Source organism: Podarcis filfolensis, assembly GCF_964270895.1.
Source record: "Podarcis filfolensis genome assembly, chromosome: 9".
Lineage (NCBI taxonomy): Eukaryota > Metazoa > Chordata > Lepidosauria > Squamata > Lacertidae > Podarcis > Podarcis filfolensis.
This window is the reverse complement of record NC_139610.1, coordinates 23508188-23525320: the sequence shown is the minus strand read 5'-3', so window position 1 is coordinate 23525320 and position 17133 is coordinate 23508188. Positions and strand designations below refer to the sequence as shown.

The 17133-nt window shown below is 45.5% G+C and overlaps 1 protein-coding gene across 5 annotated transcripts in view; it reads right to left on the bottom strand.

Moving 5' to 3' along the window:
* The window catches only part of DLC1 (DLC1 Rho GTPase activating protein), a 241822-nt gene that overhangs the window by 129873 nt on the left and 94816 nt on the right, over nt 1–17133 (bottom strand). The window contains exon 1 of one of the 5 annotated variants that reach the window (XM_083630061.1): nt 7919–8242. The exons of the other annotated variants lie outside the window; for them this stretch is intronic. Coding sequence (XP_083486187.1) covers nt 7919–8036 — 118 coding nt within the window. The 5' untranslated portion in view covers nt 8037–8242. Of the gene's footprint in view, nt 1–7918; nt 8243–17133 lie in introns of those variants that run through there. 5 annotated transcript variants of the gene reach the window in all.

Sequence of the window (17133 nt, the reverse complement as noted above, 5' to 3'; positions counted from 1 at the left end):
AAAGTTCTCCAAATAAAGCTCTTACATGAATACTACAACCACTACAGTGGTACCTCAGGTTAAGAACTTAATTCATTCTGGAGGTCCGTTCTTAACCTGAAACTGTTCTTAACCTGAGGTACCACTTTAGCTAATGGGGCCTCCTGCTGCTGCTGCACTGCTGCCGCACGATTTCTGTTCTCATCCTGAAGCAAAGTTCTTAACCTGAGGTACTATTTCTGGGTTAGCGGAGTCTGTAACCTGAAGCGTCTGTAACCTGAAGTGTCTGTAACTCGAGGTACCACTGTATTTAGAAGTTTTCTATACTTCTATACATGGCGAAGGCCTTGGAGATGTCACACCAAGCACTAATACAAAAGTCAACTTGAGCGTATAGCATCGCTTGCATTTACAATCCGTAATCATAAGTCTTTTACCATTATCAAATCTTTTGCTAATCTTTTTACAGCCTTTATTGTATGCAGCCACAAGAGGCAGCGATGGCCACCAACCTGGATGGCTTTAAAAGAGGATTAGACAAATTCATGAAGGATAAAGCTATCAATAGCTACTAACCCTGATGGTGAAGTTCTGCCTCCAGGGTCTGAGTCGGTATGCTTTTGAGTACCAGTTGCTAGAACCAGAGTGTGCTTGCAGTTAGGTGCTGCCCGCATGCTTCCTATAGGCATCTGGTTGGACACCATGAGAACAGGCCGCTGGACTAGACGTGCTACTAGTCTGATCCAGCAGGCTCTTCTTACATTCTGTGTTCTTCTTATTGTTAAGAGCACTTAGTTCAAGGAGAAGCAACCTGTTTACCACAACTGGCATACAGGGAATGTGTCAGCTGAAGGTTGCTTTGCACCTGATGTTGCAATCGTGCTTGCCACAGCTACTCAAGTCTTTGCAAAAATAAACAGATAAGAGCGAGGTAGAGATATGAATCTCCATAACAAACACCGGGCATGCATCAGTGCATCAGAGTCAATCATGGTTCATTGACACGCACACTTCTTGCATATTCCCAAATATTTGGAGATGTTCGTTTCTCTTTCACAGATGTAGCTGCACCAAACAAGATGGCTGTTAAGTGGCTGTGTACAGTTTCGTACAGGGGAGTGTTGCTGTGGGAGGAAGTACTTCATCCTTTCATTTGTACCATTTTCCTGATCTAAATCACCCTCCTCCCAAAGCTGCTTTGGTGCCTGTATGCTTTTCCCTGTGTGCCAATTAGCAGCTTCAAGCAGGCATGGCCAAACTCGGCCCTCCAGCTGTTTTGGGACTACAACTCCCATCATCCCTAGCTAACAGGACCAGTGGTCAGGGATGATGGGAATTGTAGTCCCAAAACAGCTGGAGGGCCACGTTTGGCCATGCCTGGCTTCATGGAAGGCAAGGGGGGATATTTAGATTGGGAAAATCGTGTGTGTGAAGCGCTAAGGACCTCATCCTCCAATGCTATTTCCCAGCTTTGCTTCCTCAGTGTCTGCTTTAAGCCCCCCCCTCAATATCTCAGATCTCCAAGCATTTCGTTTACTTTGGACTTGAGTGTGCAAGCTCCTAAGAACTTCTTGCCTCTAATGTATTTTTTGGAATAAACTTGCAAACTTGGAAAGTGATGTGGCAAACAGCCATTATAATTTAAAGGATTATACCTAGAAGTGTTTCATTTGAATGAAGCAAAGGGCACGTGTCTTTCTCTACCCATACTGAAAGATGCACACAAGTTGTTGTTGTTGTTGTTTTAAAAAAGAGTAATCTTCTGGATCAAATGTGAGTTGTAGTCAAAAGGAAGATCCTGAACAAAGACAATGTTTTCTTGGCCTCCCTCCACAGCAAATGGTTTATAACTCCCAGGTCGAGCCAGTGTGAGATAGTAGCAGTCAGCGTCTTAGTCTTAGAATAGGAAAACCTGGATTCCAGTTGCTACTCAGCCATGAATCGTCTCCTAGCCTAGTTTCCCAAAGTGCAGATAAAACTAGAAATCCTACACACAGTGTTCTGAGCATCTTGGAGGAAAGGTAGAATAGAAATGAAATAGGATGTAGATTAAAGAAATACCGTATTTTTCGCTCTATAAGACACACCAGACCACAAGACGCATCTAGTTTTTGGAGGAGGAAAACAAGAAAAAAAAATTCTGAATCTCAGAAGCCAGAACAGCAAGAAGGATTGCTGCGCAGTGAAAGCAACAACCCCTCTTGCTGTTCTGGCTTCTGTGATAGCTGTGCAGCCTGCATTTGCTCCATAAGATGTACACACATTTCCCCTTACTTTTTAGGAGGGAAAAAGTGAGTCTTATAGAGCAAAAAATACGGTAAATATATTTGGATATATTTCAAGCATCATTTACACGCTAGAATGAGGATCAAGGGTGCTCCACTGGAAAATGACATATGACTATTCAGCTAAAGCAATCCAGGCATACTATTGTACCTGTCAACCTTAGATCATTGTCTGACTCTGGAAAATAAACGCTCACTACTTTTTTACAGCCTTCCAACAGCTAATCTCTAAGCGGATTTTTTTTTTTTGAGGAAAAAGAAAAACCTGTGACTGATCGTAAATGTCTGCCATCAAGAATATAAACATGTCCATCCTTATCAGTGTATTTTAAGAGGCATTGGAAGGCGGGGGGCGCTTGAGTTTCATTCCTGGCTTCTAGGAATGCAACAGTCTCAAGTAATATAATTAGCAGTCGTCCTTGCCTCTGATAGTTCTCAGCCTTAGAGGGGAAAAACGAAGGAAAGAAGAAATATATAGACACTGATGGTTGTTTTCTTTTGATAAAACCTCCCATGTTTTATAAGTATGTCACACCAGGTTCAAAGGCACAGATTACATGTGCAATTGCATATCTTCCTGCGTGTGAAGTGCAGAGTGGAAAGCAAGGAGCCAGGCTTGCTAGGAGAAGTGGTAAACGGGTGTTTTCAGAGGCTGGGCAGATATTCCCGGAAACCGTTGACATCAACAGCTAGTTAAAGTGAGCTGTGAACAGAACAGCTTTTACCCAGGGGTGGAATTCCAACTCAAGAGGATGGTAGGCCCCTACCTCTGACACATGGCAGCCAAGACATTCTGTCCAATTCTGGCTGTTCGTGACCTGTCATTCAGTATTTAGCAGGCAGGCCAAGACCCTTGGGGTCTCTTCCAACTCTACAATTCTTTGATAGGACATAAAATCTGAGGTTTTTCCAGTTCCTGCTGTGCTCTATTTATTGGGGATGTCTAAATAATATTTTGGACAAAACAACTGAAACTGAGTTTTCTAAATATTTCAATAACTGAAAACAAGTCAAAGGTTATATTTACTGACGCCTCAAGATAATACCTAAGAATGGTGGGTCTGTCTTTTAAGATAAGTAGGAAGGCCAGACTCTCCCCCTTGGGCGATCCATTCACTCTACCTCTGGCTTAAATCAAGGATTTAATAGAATGCTGCCTAGTCAGGTGGGATGAAACACCAACATTGGATAAAAGGCCACCTAATAATGACAGTTGGGATGCGGGTGGCGCTGTGGGTTAAACCACAGAGCCTAGACTTGCTGATCAGAAGGTCGGCGGTTCGAATCCCTGCGACGGGGTGAGCTCCCGTTGCTCGGTCCCTGCTCCTGCCAACCTAGCAGTTTGAAAGCAAGTAGATAAATAGGTACCACTCCAGTGGGAAGGCAAACGGCATTTCCGTGCGCTGCTCTGGTTCGCCAGAAGCTGCTTAGTCATGCTGGCCACATGACCTGGAAGCTGTATGCCGGCTCCCTCGGCCAATAAGGCGAGATGAGTGCCGCAACCCCAGAGTCGGCCACGACTGGACCTAATGGTCAGGGGCCCCTTTACCTTTTTAATAATGACAGTTAATATATAGTAACGTTTTCTGTGCTTCATCTTTGATTCTGCTAACTTAACGGCAACATCAAATTGTGCTTCGTGAATGTATAAATGCATATTACGGATGATGACTCAGGTCCTTGAGTTTTTCAATTTCCTTCTTGGGATGGCAGTGGAACCTGGATAGAGAGGTGGTTGATTGCTATCTGTCTTCAGGGGCAGCGGACAGGAGTGATGAAATGTAGGAAAAGTTGGGAGGAATCCCTCTTGTTTGGCTAGCATGTGTCCCTGAACTGTGGTATCTCCTCACCGCCCCCACCAAAACTTATTGATTCTGCCTTGCTGAAATGTCACATTGACGAGGCTGAACGCTGTTTGTTGGGGGGTGGGAGTGATTGAAGTGCAGGAAAAGTGTGGTGGGTGAATGACAGGGTGGCTGCAGAAAGATATGGAAAGCAGCTACCTTAGGAAACCATGGGTGATAGAGAGGAGCGCTCAGAAAACGGTACGCCAAGGAGAAAGCAGGGTTGCGACAACATGACATGCAAGGTCAAAAGCAGGCAGGCAGGCAAGATGAGAAATGGGGGTGCTGGATGCTGTGTGTTTAGGGCAGTGCCTTTCAGCCTGGATTTCCCCGATGTCGGCGGACTACAACTCCCATCAACCTCATCCAGGAATGATGGTACTTGTTGTCCAACAGCATCTGAGATTGGGACTCAAGGTTGAAGAAGCCTGGGTTGGGGAGCCAAGGCGTCACATGGTTACTGGGTTTCTGAGGTGGGGATTCTTCTCTGTTTCCCCACTGTCACTGCATTATTGAGATTCGGGCACATTAAAATGGAGTGGTGATGACGAGGGCTGAAAAAAATGTAGCAGGCTCTGTTGGCCACCAGCTCTCGAAAGCCAATGGGATGAGTGTATTGAGTTACTTTAAATGCCACTTTTTTCAGAGTAATTTACATATATATGTAAATATATGTATACGCACCACCATTTGGGGAGGGGAGAACTGATCTTCCTTAAAAAGCCTGAGCTCACTAGCTAGGATCCCACAGATATACAGCCCCCCCCTTCTTGATCTATCATAATGACAAACTTTTTACTGCTCTGTTGGTTAGAGTATGCCAAGGTTGCAGTTCAGTCCCCAAGTGGGACAGCTGCATATTCCTGGGTTGGACTAGATGATCCTTAGGGTCCCTTCCAACTCTAGAATTCTATGATTCTATGACTTGGAGTTAACTGTACTTTGATCCCGTTGAAATCAACGAGGCTTCAGCCATGACAACCAACTTTTCACATTGATTTCAATGACATCCAAGTTCAGCTATCTTAGCCTCCTCCTCATAACATGAGATATTGTTCCCCAGTCTTACAGCAGTTCCAGCCCCACTTCCACAGGTCCATTGGAAACTCACAATCTTACATGGCACTTCATAAGGGAGTGGGAACAAAAAAATTAAATAAGCATCTGGTCCTCAGTTGGCGAAAAATTTGGAAGAGTGACAGCATTAGCAGACAACTGCCGACCCTAATTTTAGAAATGGAGTTATAAGCCACACACTTAGAAGGAATGTTGAAAATCATTAAGATTCAAAAGCTCGTCTCATCCTTGTTGTGAGATTAAAAGACCTGTTTTACATTTCAAACTACATCAGATTTATGTTAATGTAATTGCCAAGTCCTCCCCACCACAAAGAATCCTGTGATTTATAGCTTGCCTCTTTTTTAGAGCTCCCCCACCCAATTCCCTTGTTCTAGCTCGGTCAATAGAGCATGAGACTCTTAATCTCAGGGCTGTGGGTCTGAGCCCCACATTGGGCGAAAGAGTCAAGCATTGCAGGGGGTTGTACTAGAGGACCCTAGTGATGCCCTCTGCAAATCTATGATTCTATGATTTCTACAGCTAATGGCAGAAATGGTTTTCAAACTAACTTTAAGCCTATAGGGCAGATATGGCAACACATGCGCTTTAAGTAGCTTTGAGCAGGCACCTAGTAGGAAGGTTCTTTATGCGCCTGCCAAGGACTATGTTTGCAATGGATTTAAGCATTTCTTGCAACTTATTTTCGCAATCCAACTCTGTGGATCTCTATCGTAGAGGTGGACATTCAAAACATGTTCAGGTTGCAATCCTATCTACATCTACCATCAACTGGTTCAACAGGCAGCAGCCAGGTTGGTGGCTGGGATTCCATTTAGAACTCATATACCCTTGTTTTGAAATAGCTTCACTGGTTGCCACTTTTTTTCCTGGGCCCAATTCAAGGTGCTCAGCGTCTGAAGCCCTAAATGGCCTAGACATCTGAAGGCAGCCCTGTCTAGGGAAGCTTTTAATGTTTGATGTATTACGGTATTTTAATATTTTGTTGGAAGCCGCCCAGAGTGGCTGGAGAAGCCCAGACAGATGAGGGGTGGGGTGGGTATAAATAATAAATTATTATTATTAGGGTGAGCTGCCCATGGGGGCAAGGCGAGCCACTGCTGCGTGTCCCAGGGGAGCACCGCAATGAGCATCCCAGGGGCACGGCGTCTGTGGCAGAGGGGCTTGATGGCAATGTCACCCCCCCAGGGATGACACCCAGGGCGGACCGCACCCCCTTCCTTTGCCAGTGTCTCCTGGTACTTCCACTGACCTCAGAAATTTGTGGCGGTTGCAGCCTGGGAAATGGCATTCTTTGTGGCAGCTCCTAGATTATGGAATTCCCTCCCCACAGAGCTGAGTCGGGCACCTTCTTTATATAGTTTCTAACATACGTTGAAGAAACACCTTTGACACCTGAGATAGGTGTTTTCAGGACTCGCCCTATTCCTGAGACTGTAATTTGTTTTAAACCGTTTTTAATATGGAATTTTAAATGGCTGCAACCTGTTCTGGGTTCTGTAACCTGCAGAAGGGTGGGGAATATATAATAATTATACCACCTATCGAGTAAGGTCCACTGAACTCAGACTGAACACTTCTAAGCAAACATGTCATTTAAAAGTAAGTTTAGAACAGGGGTGAGGAACCAGCACATCATGATTTGAGTTTTTGGGAGAAAACCATTTCAATTACATTACAATTGTATAATCCTAGCAAAATATTATTGGGGGTGGGCAGCTGAATCCACTCTCATCACCAGGCATAAAGCACTGCTATCAGATCATTTGTTCCATTTAACTTGCATTTGTTTGGCTGAAGATGAGCGGCTGAAATGCACCCTATAACATTCAGCAGACACTCCCTCCCGAATCAGGTGTGTTGCTTTGTTTTTCCTCTGTGACGCAGCCTGACAGGAAACTGCCTCCTCTCCAGGATAAGTGAAACCCAGTATAATCACAAACAGAGTGTTCTTATCACCATCCTCATTTTCTAGATGCGCTAATTGACCCACTTTGCTTGGGCTCATCAACGGCATCTTCACCCACCATGTGTGGGACCACACCCACCTTCTTCAGATTTTTCAAATGTTGTGGCAACTTTTAAAAAACTGAAATGAGCAGCAGTACAGCTTGCAAGTTAATTTCAGAAAGGTTAAGAAATAAAAAAACAAAAACAAGGTTACGATCTTCTTCTTAAGGGCACACAACAAACCAGCCTCGCCATCTTAAGTACTGCAAACCAAAATAAGGTGGTCAAGGTATTTGACTCTGTTTCTATTCCTAGTCCTCGGCACTGTCCTGGACCGCAAGTGCTTGGACCACGAAGTAGGGACAGCCCCGCCAGAGAACATGCCAGCAATTTTTCACCACCTTGCCAAAACACTAACACCTCCCCTTGGGTGAGGAAACAGCCCCTAAGGCAATCCCCAAAGCATGCCAAGGGAGTGGCCCAGGAGCCGGACTTCCCTGAAGGATAAAAATGCTTCACCTCACATTGCTGTGAAAGAAGCAGAGGGCATAAGCTTTGAAAACAGCTTGTTTTTTTTAACAGAAGAAAGAAGAAAATCACTATTGCAATCTTGTTCTGATGCAAAAATAATCAATAAGGCTCAGGGGGAAAAAGGGATGTGGAAATATATAATTTTGTTTGAGTGAGAGTGATGTTCTCTCTTATAGTCAATAGCACCTCCTTTCAATCTTTAGGGACACTTCCCCTGGGTGATTAAAATAGTTTCCAGTCACCCCCCCTCACCTGCCAGACGTCGGTCTCTTGTGGTCTTCCAAATAGCGTCCAAGGCTCTGGTCGTGGAATTTCTGATATGATCACTGAATGATCTCCTCAGAGGAGCTCTCACTGGGTGGTGATCCATAATGCGGAGAAGAAAATGTCACGTCCACAACAGAAAAAGATACATCACCATCTTTCCAGTCGGACCTCAGGAGAAAGGGACAGTCTCTGTTTAGCTATTTCCCGGATATTCTTTCCGTAAGGTGGGTCCATTGCTTAGGAAAGGTTTACCACCGGTCGTTCTCTCCCCCCCCCCTTCAAGATTCAGGCATTGCAGTTCCCCTGCTGCAGACACAGGGAAGCGCAGAGACTGCAGCAGGCAACCTACTGGCAAGCTGCCAGAGTCAGGGCTGCTGCTGCCGCTCCTGCCCGCCACATCTGGAAAGGCTTACCAATGAGCTAATGAGATGATACTCTCATTTAGATCTGGAGCTTTAGCAGGGGGAATAGCCAGAGGTCTCAGGCTTCCTGGCTGAGGGAAACAAAACATGCTGGGCTCGTCGCTTTCTCACACAAGCCCTGCTCTGAAAGGCCTTTCTGCAAAAGCTGACAGTTCAGGTGATCTTTCATTTCCAAGGGGAGGTGGGCACTAAAAGAGAACGAGATAGGAAGCCCCGGCCTTTTCCTGATTACAGCCTGTTTGTTTTGCTTCTCGTGGTCTCCCCCCACCTCCCTCTCTCCTTTCTTTCCACATGATTTGAAACGCCTCTCACAGTCTCCCAGGCTTGGGTCCTCTTTTCTGAAGCATCAGAGTGCCTGGCAGTGCTGAGGACCCCTGCCCAGATGTCCTTTCCATGGCATCTTCATGATCTTTCCTCGCAGTGCAGCCATATGCAATCCCGCCTTCAACTACTGTTTGCGCCCACAAAAGTTTTGGGGTGGCCACACTGCTTCATTTCTATTACAGTGGTACCTTGGATTAAGAACTTAATTCGTTCCAGAGGTCCGTTCTTAACCTGAAACTGTTCTTAACCTAAGGTACCACTTTAGCTAATGGGGCCTCCTACTGCCACCGCACCGCTACTGCGTGATTTCCCGAGGTACCACTGTAACTAACTACCGGTAACTTTGTGGTGAGTTCCCCCACCCTTAAAAAAAAAAAAAGCAGCACCGGATATAACTTAAATAAATAGAAATACAGTGGTACCTTGGGTTACAGACGCTTCACGTTACATACGCTTCACGTTACAGACTCTGCTAACCCAGAAATAGTACCTCGGGTTAAGAACTTTGCTTCAGGATGAGAACAGAAATCGTGTGGCGGTGGCGTGGCAGCAGTGGGAGGTCCCATTAGCTAAAGTGGTGCTTCAGGTTATGAACACTTTCAGGTTAAGAACAGACCTCCGGAACAAATTAAGTACTTAACCCGAGGTACCACTGTAGTTAGTTAGTTAGTTAGTTTATTGCAGGCTCAGTCACACTGCCACCCAGTGCAGTGGTTAAATGTAAGATGTCATGAATTAACCCAAGCAGACAATGATTACAGATATACGTGGATTTTTGGTTCAGGCATTGGGTGTATATTCATTCCAGCCCCAACCAGCCCCCCCAATAAAATTATTTAATTTTCAAAAAGGTAAGGGAACCCCCTGCTAACCCCCCCCCCAAACACCCTGGTTATATCCATCTCTTCCTTTCTGAGGTTGGACAAAAAGACCACCACGGTTCCTTCCAGCTCTAGAATTCTATGATTCTATTGGGATATATTTATTTCTGTTGATTACATTTATATCCTCACTTTCCTCTGAGGTAGCTCAAGGTGGCATACATACTTCTCTTTCTTCTACTTCCCATTTTATCCTCACAGCAACCATGTGAGGTAGGCCAGGCTGAGAGGCAGGGACTGGCCAAGGTCACCCAGTGGGGATTGGGACCCTGCTCTCCCAGGTCATAGACCAGTACTCTAAACACTACACCACACTGGTATACTAGATGCACCGAAGGTCTGCTGAAGTATAGGGTACCTTTGCTATGGTCACTATGGACTGATTTATAGATGTGGGTGTTGTAGGCTGAAATGATGGTGTGAATTTGTCCATCTGTGGAAGCCCTAGATCTAGGGTTCGTGGGGAAGATTAGTGGAGAGGGTGGGTGCTCTGCACATGCTCAAAGGCTTTCCCCTCATTATTATTACTTCACATATCCCAAGGGTCAAACTCCATCTCCGAGCAAGCCAAGTTTCACCTATCAAATAAGGGACTGAAACAGAAAGGGCCATCTCTACTTGCAGTTGACACAAAGAATGGGCCTTATTCTGTGATAAACATGTAGTTTAAGGGAATGGGAAGGGAGACAGACTGGGAGGCAGAATATAAGTTCTGTGAGTGTACATATGCTCCGAATTTCCCTCCTTTGTTTAAAAATCCAATGAATTTATTTTCTTTTTCTTTTGGTGGGGAGAAACTTCAATGTGATTTGTCAGGATTATCTCACCATTCAGAAAACAAAATCTTATTTTCCCCTTAGCCTGGAAGGATTTTTTAAAAAAGCACTCTGAGCAAAACTGCATTTTTAATAAGCTTGCTAGCAAGCAAGCAAGCAAGCAAGCAAACTCACAGATGCAGAGTGGCCTTTTTGCCGCCCAGACGGTGAACCACAAGAGCAATATCCTAGTTACAGATGTCGCCTGCAATCCCTGATGACTCCATCGAGACAAAAGATAGAGTCAAGTCTTTGCAGCCTAATGAAAGTGCCTTTGCTTGCTTACCCCATGGAAATAATTCAAAAAAATAGTGCACCTCTCTAAAGGCAATATAATCCAATCACTCACTTTGATATAGCAGTAAAATGGATATGCCATCCATTGCTGCACATCAAGGCTTGATTATATTAGAGCCAAACCTGATATGCTACAGGGATCTACAAAGGAGATTGTATTAATATTGGTGCAGGTGGGGGCTTTTCAGATCTGGCCAACATCCCTTCTCCCTTCTCTCCCACTCCCATATCACTTTCCTGAATGAAGTCGTTCTCTAAAAGCTGTTGTTTGTCATTCCGGTGAAAACGTACACGTCACCAAAGCAGCATTTTAAAAACTTTCATTTCAGTAAATATCATTCATTGGCTACCAATGCCTAAACTACACGTAGAATTATACAGGGTTCTGAATGAATAAAGTAAACAGATGAGTACCACAAAAAGATGGCTTCAGTTGTTCTTCTGTCACTCAGGATTGTTGGTGTTTAGTCATTTAGTCATGTCGGATTCCTCATGACCCCATGGACCAAAGCATGCCAGGCACTCCTGTCTTCCACTGCCTCCCGCAGTTTGGTTAAACTCATGCTGGTAGCTTCGAGAACACTGCCCAACCATCTCATCCTCTGTCGTCCCCTTCTCCTTGTGCCCTCCATCTTTCCCAACATCAGGGTCTTTTCCAGGGAGTCTTCTCTTCTCATGAGGCGGCCAAAGTATTGGAACCTCAGCTTCAGGATCTGTCCTTCCATTGAGCACTTAGGGCTGATTTCCTTAAGAATGGAGAGGTTTGATCTTCTTGCAGTCCATGGGACTCTCAAGAGTCTCCTCCAACACCATAATTCAAAAGCATCAATTCTTCGGCGATCAGCCTTCTTTATGGTCCAGCTCTCACTACCATATATCACTACTGGGAAAACCAGTAGTCACTCAGGATAGCGAACCACAAAAACAGGAGCAAGGAAACTCAGGTGTGGGGGCAAAATGTGGCCCTCAAGGCTTCTCCGTCGGGCCCTCTGAATTTTACCCAGGCCACACCCCTCACAGGTCCTTCTTGAGAAGGTTTTCTGTTTTGCATGGCTGGATTGTGGCCTTAAATTCTGATAACACTTTTTGGTTGCCTATGTTATAAAAAGACCCCTGCTCCTTTATCCCTTAAGGGGTATCCAAGAACCCGCATAGAGTCCTTATGTAGGTTCTCTATCGGTAGGAGAAAATAACAGAGGCCAACCAGAGAATATTGAGAAGCAAAGCAGCTAGTAAGCCTGATCTTTATTAAACTGTTGCAACAGGGTGCTCATTGAGAGGCAGAAGGGGACCCAGAACAATGGTGTGCAAGCCCTTATACAGACTTTTGATGTTGCTCACCCTGTATCCAGAGACCACCCCCCAAAACATCATACGTACATCACAAAAGGAGGTGGGCTACAGCAGAAATACCGTATTTTTCGCACGATTGGACGCACCGGACCATAGGACGCACCTAGTTTTCAGGGGGGGAAATCAAGGAAAAAATATGACCCCCCCCCGCAGCTCTGGGAGCAGTGGACAGGCTGCACGCAGCCTGTGCGCTACTCCAAGACCTTCTCCCTGCTTTTGCGGAGGTGGCGAAATTTCCCCACCTCCCGCAAAAGCCCACAGGAGCCCTGCGTGACTCCTGCGGGCTTTTCGACCAGGAGGGAGAAGGGACTGAAACGGCCAGTCAGTCCCTTCTCCCTCCTTGGGGAAAAGCCCCCAAGAGCCGCTCGCTTTTTAAAGGCTGCGCGGCTCCTGCGGGCTTTTCTAGGAGGTGGGGGAATTCCCCCACCTCCTAGAAAAGCCAGCAGAAGCCGCGGAGCCCCTTTAAAGAGCGCGCGGCTTTTGCCTGCTTTTGTGGGAGGTGGGGGAATTCCCCCATCTCCCGCAAAAGCCCGCAGGAGGGAGAAGGGACGGACTCGGCCAGTCAGTCCCTTCTCCCTCCTTGGGGAAAAGCCCCCAAGAGCTGCGCGCTCTTTAAAGGCTGCGCGGCTCTTGCGGGCTTTTCTGCGAGGTGGGGGAATTCCCCCACCTCCTAGAAAAGCCAGCAAAGCCGCACAGCCCCTTTAAAGAGTGCACGGCTTTTGCCTGCTTTTGCGGGAGGTGGGGGAATTCCCCCATCTCCTGCAAAAGCCCACAGGAGGGTTGGAGAGTAGCGGGAAGGCGTCGCGCACCTCCCCGCTGCCCCCCATCCTCTGAGGCTGGCGATGGGGGAAGCGCTGCTTTCCCCACCGCCAGCCTCAAAGAGCAGACTCTCCTGGTTTCAGCGGAAGCAACGCGAAGCCTCTGGAACGCAGGCTTCGGAGGCTTTACCTTGCTATCGCTGAAGCCAAGGAGCCTGCATTCGCTCCATAGGACGCACACACATTTCCCCTTCATTTTTGGAGGGGAAAAAGTGCGTCCTATAGAGCGAAAAATACGGTACATCGCAGGCGGCGGTCTACAACAGAAATCCTGTTTGCTAGGACATCTGTTAATGGTCACTGATCGCTTGGCCTGGGCAGCCTGGCCATTCTTTTGTGATGGTAAATACTTTAATTCCTGAATCCAGGTCACAGGCTCACCCTATTCACCCCACAGAAGTACACCCTTAAGACAGGTAAGCAAAAGACAATGGCGAGGCTTTCCCATTTCCTTCCTCCTTGCAGAAAAATATTTGAGGCCACTGGGAAAGTCAAAATGACTTCAGGATTGTTCTCCTGTACTATTTTAGACACATGGTTTATATAGCTACTGTAAAGGGAATTGGGGGTTGCTCGTGCGTAAGGGGGCTGCTGCTCTAGGCAACGTTGTCTGGCTAAACCTTTCCCTGGCTGGACAGCCCTTTCTCCGTGGCTGTGTCAGTCACTGGCAGAATCCGTCAGTGGGCGTTTCCTGAACTTCTTCCAACATAAAAGCTCTTTGACGCAAAGTCTCCGCCTAAATTCCCTGCGTGGAAGTCTTCTGCGCAAAGTGGGCATGGCCAGCGGAGGTCCTGGGCTCTCCCTGCTGGTCTCTGTGGAAGAGTCTTGGAGCCATCTCTCCGAAGTCCTTCCCTGCTCCCCTTTCTTCCTGGTGTCACGCCGATTTCCTTCCCCAAAGGAAGTGTTCTCTCTCTCCCTGCTGGTCCCTTCTCCTGCATCGCCTTACCTCCACTCTTGGCTCCGATGGCAGTTCCCTGACATCCACATATGCATTTGCCTTGTAAATTCATGAACGTTTATTTTATATTTGGGACCTTAGAATTCTTATAACACCTAGATGGAGGACAGAGAGGAGTATGCAGTTTCGCAACATATCACAAGTCAGGGTCATAAAGGACCTTCATGTCAACAAGCAAATTTTACACATGTTTACTCTATTGATCAGGTCCCAGGTACAGCTTGCACTGACAATAAATGGCAGCAATCGTTAAAATAGTATACTGTAGTTCAATGGTGTTTTTAAAACTATTTTTAAAGTGGGTGCAGAAATACCCACGTTGTATCTATAGTATTCTATCAATTTTGGTTTCTCTGTTTTTCATTTTTCCCATCTTAAGTTCACTACCCATTTCCACATTAGTTTGCAATATTTGTTGCAAAAATTTGTTGCAAAAGTCCTCATTAAAATTCTACGGCATTTTAGTGTGAATTTCTCCCAATATACACATTATTGCACACATGTTTTCCTAATATACACATTTTACAAAGCAATTTCCCCTAATATGATGCATTTTTATAAATTGCTTTCTCTAAAACATGCATTTTAAGGCACACTTAACCCTAGTATATGCATTGTCCTACCGTTACTTGGCTAGAGAACTGAACTGCAAAATTCTGAGAGGTGTGAATTTTGAAGATCCGCTTTTAAATGCAAATTGAATCAAATTTATTCCTCATCCTAAATTACAACAGATAGAGGTTCTCCACTCTAGCAGGCAGAAAGAATCGTGCAGCAGAAAGGGAATATACTGCTGTTACTAAGCATCTATTCCCACAGCCAGCTGCACAGGTGTGGGGTTATTCATCCACCAAATTCCAGTCCAGCAAGTTGCAAACAGAAATCAGGTAGGTTGCAGAAAAATACCTGCATAGCTTGTAGCTCTGCCAGGCAACTTAAGTACAGCTTATATAATATAGATCTTCCGGCTATGAAATAACGTGAGATGGGTTTTGCCATACCACAGAAAAAAGGTTCAGCTGCCTCTCCCTGCCCCTCTGAAAATGCCTCGGAGCAGCAGTAAAAAGTTCTTTTTAACTGTTTGGTTTCCCAGTTCACACTGAAGCAAAGCATACAAACATACAGTCCTATGATTTTTCAGGTCTCATTGATGGCGGTCTGCTTTTCCTTTCTTCCTGCCCATAGATTTCCAGTGAAAAGATCCTCAATATAACGAAAATACATATGTTTTAAAGTGCAAGGCAGAACACACAGCCTGCTTTCTCTGAGCAGCCCCACTTTAAAAGCCCTCGTAGTAAAGGAAAGTATTTATGACACTCCATTCTTCTCGCTCCTGTTGAAGCAATGCGCTCGCCATGTAAGGAATGCACACACATCCTTGGGCATCTGAATCCTTGAGTATCACGTGAGTCCTCCGCATGCTGCACGCTCTGAGACTTTATTTTCCGTACCCACCCATTCACGTGCAAACACCAGAGATTGTTGGTTTCTTTACTACTGAATGCAAATCACTATAATTAACTTTACAGAAAAACAATGCTGGGGTTATCCCATTAGCAGCATTTTGCGGTGGGCCTTGAGACTGCTGCAAGCTGTGGTTGGTTGTTTTCTTTCTCTTTCAAAGTCATTTCTGTCTCCAGACTGCCACACTCATCCTGGCAAAATGCTCAAACCTAATTCACTCCACACATTCCACCTGGGCAGATTTTGATACGTATAATTGCCTTTTCTTCTCTGCTAAACCCCAAATGGTAGATTGATGTCAGAGCCAAAGAGCACTTCAGTTCGTGCTATTTTGAAATGGCACCGCCACCCCCTGCTCCAAATGCGTCAGAAGAAAGCCTCCATCACTTTCTATACTCACTATCAACTGCATATTCCACAGTGCTAGTTCCATGCATTGCCAAGGCAAAAGATTAGTGTCAATTATTATTTTTTTGCAAAGAAACCCCATTGAAAGAAGCCTGTTGTCTAAGTGCTCTGCTGGATTGCTGCCTAATTTCGATGGACGGGCTGAATGATTTACATGGCAAGATGGTCCTATCTCTTTGCACTGCAGCTGAAAAGGAAGGCAAAACTGCCACAAGGCCACCATCACAAAAACACAAACCAAACATTCCCGACAAACCTCGAACTCTTTATAAAGGCCAGTCAGGTTGTCCTGCCGATTTCCTTCATGCCTGGCTCACCGGTGGCCTCACCTGCTGCTCTCATGTAATTAGTCTTAAGCCATCCTCAAACAATTAGAAGCGCTTAGCTTTGCCCAAATTGCTGGCAGTCGCTTTTGAAGTTGTGTGTATTAATGAGAGGAAATGGGACATTTATTGAAAACTGGTGCCACAGCTTAAAACAGGGTCCTTGAAACAGGAAGGAAGTTATTAAAACTTCATTCATTTAAGCCATGTGTGGCGGAGACGGCTTCAGTGGAATTGGAGTGCGTTCACCTACAAAAGCAGCGTTAAAACAGAGCCGGGCGGCTGAGTTTCAGCCAAGGTGTATTGTTTCATTGGGACTTCAATGGGACTTCCCCCAAGCCGCACAGCTCAGTCCCAAAGAGGTTTCAAGTAGGGTCATGCTCTTTCCCTTCCACCACCTCATCACCACTTTTCTAAAGATCCCAAGTCACCTCTTTCCAAGGGGAAAAGGAAATACTCCCCCCCCTTCAAACCCAGCAAAGGATTGGCCCAGCACTGGTTGTAAGCTATAATACCAAAACCAGACCCTCCAAGTGTCCCTATTTTCCAGGGACTGGAAAAGCTGTCCCACTTTCTGATTTGATCCGGGAATGTCCCACTTTACCTTAGGGTGTCCCTGTTTTCATTGGAAAAACGTTGGAGGGTATGGAGTTATGCGACCCCCCCCCCGAAGCCAAGGAGAAAAGTAACTATGCAACCTTTAGAAGACATCTGAAGGCAGCCATGTACTGTGGTACCTCGGGTTACATACGCTTCAGGTTACATATGCTTCAGGTTACAGACTCTGCTAACCCAGAAATAGTAACTCAGGTTAAGAACTTTGCTTCAGGATGAGAACAGAAATTGTGCAGAGGCAGTGCGAGGCCCCATTAGCTAAAGTGGTGCTTCAGGTTAAGAACAATTTCAGGTTAAGAATGGACCTTCGGAACAAATTAAGTACTTAACCCGAGGTACCACTGTACAGGGAAGTTTTTAAATGTTTAATGTCACTGAGAGATATTGTGTACATTAGGCAATATAGACATGATCGTAAACAAATAAATAAAAACTATTTTTGCATTCTCCAAGCAGCATGAGCTTACAAAACTGTGCATCAATTTCATTCAAAGAGCAAAACTGTTACAAGAAGAACTGTAA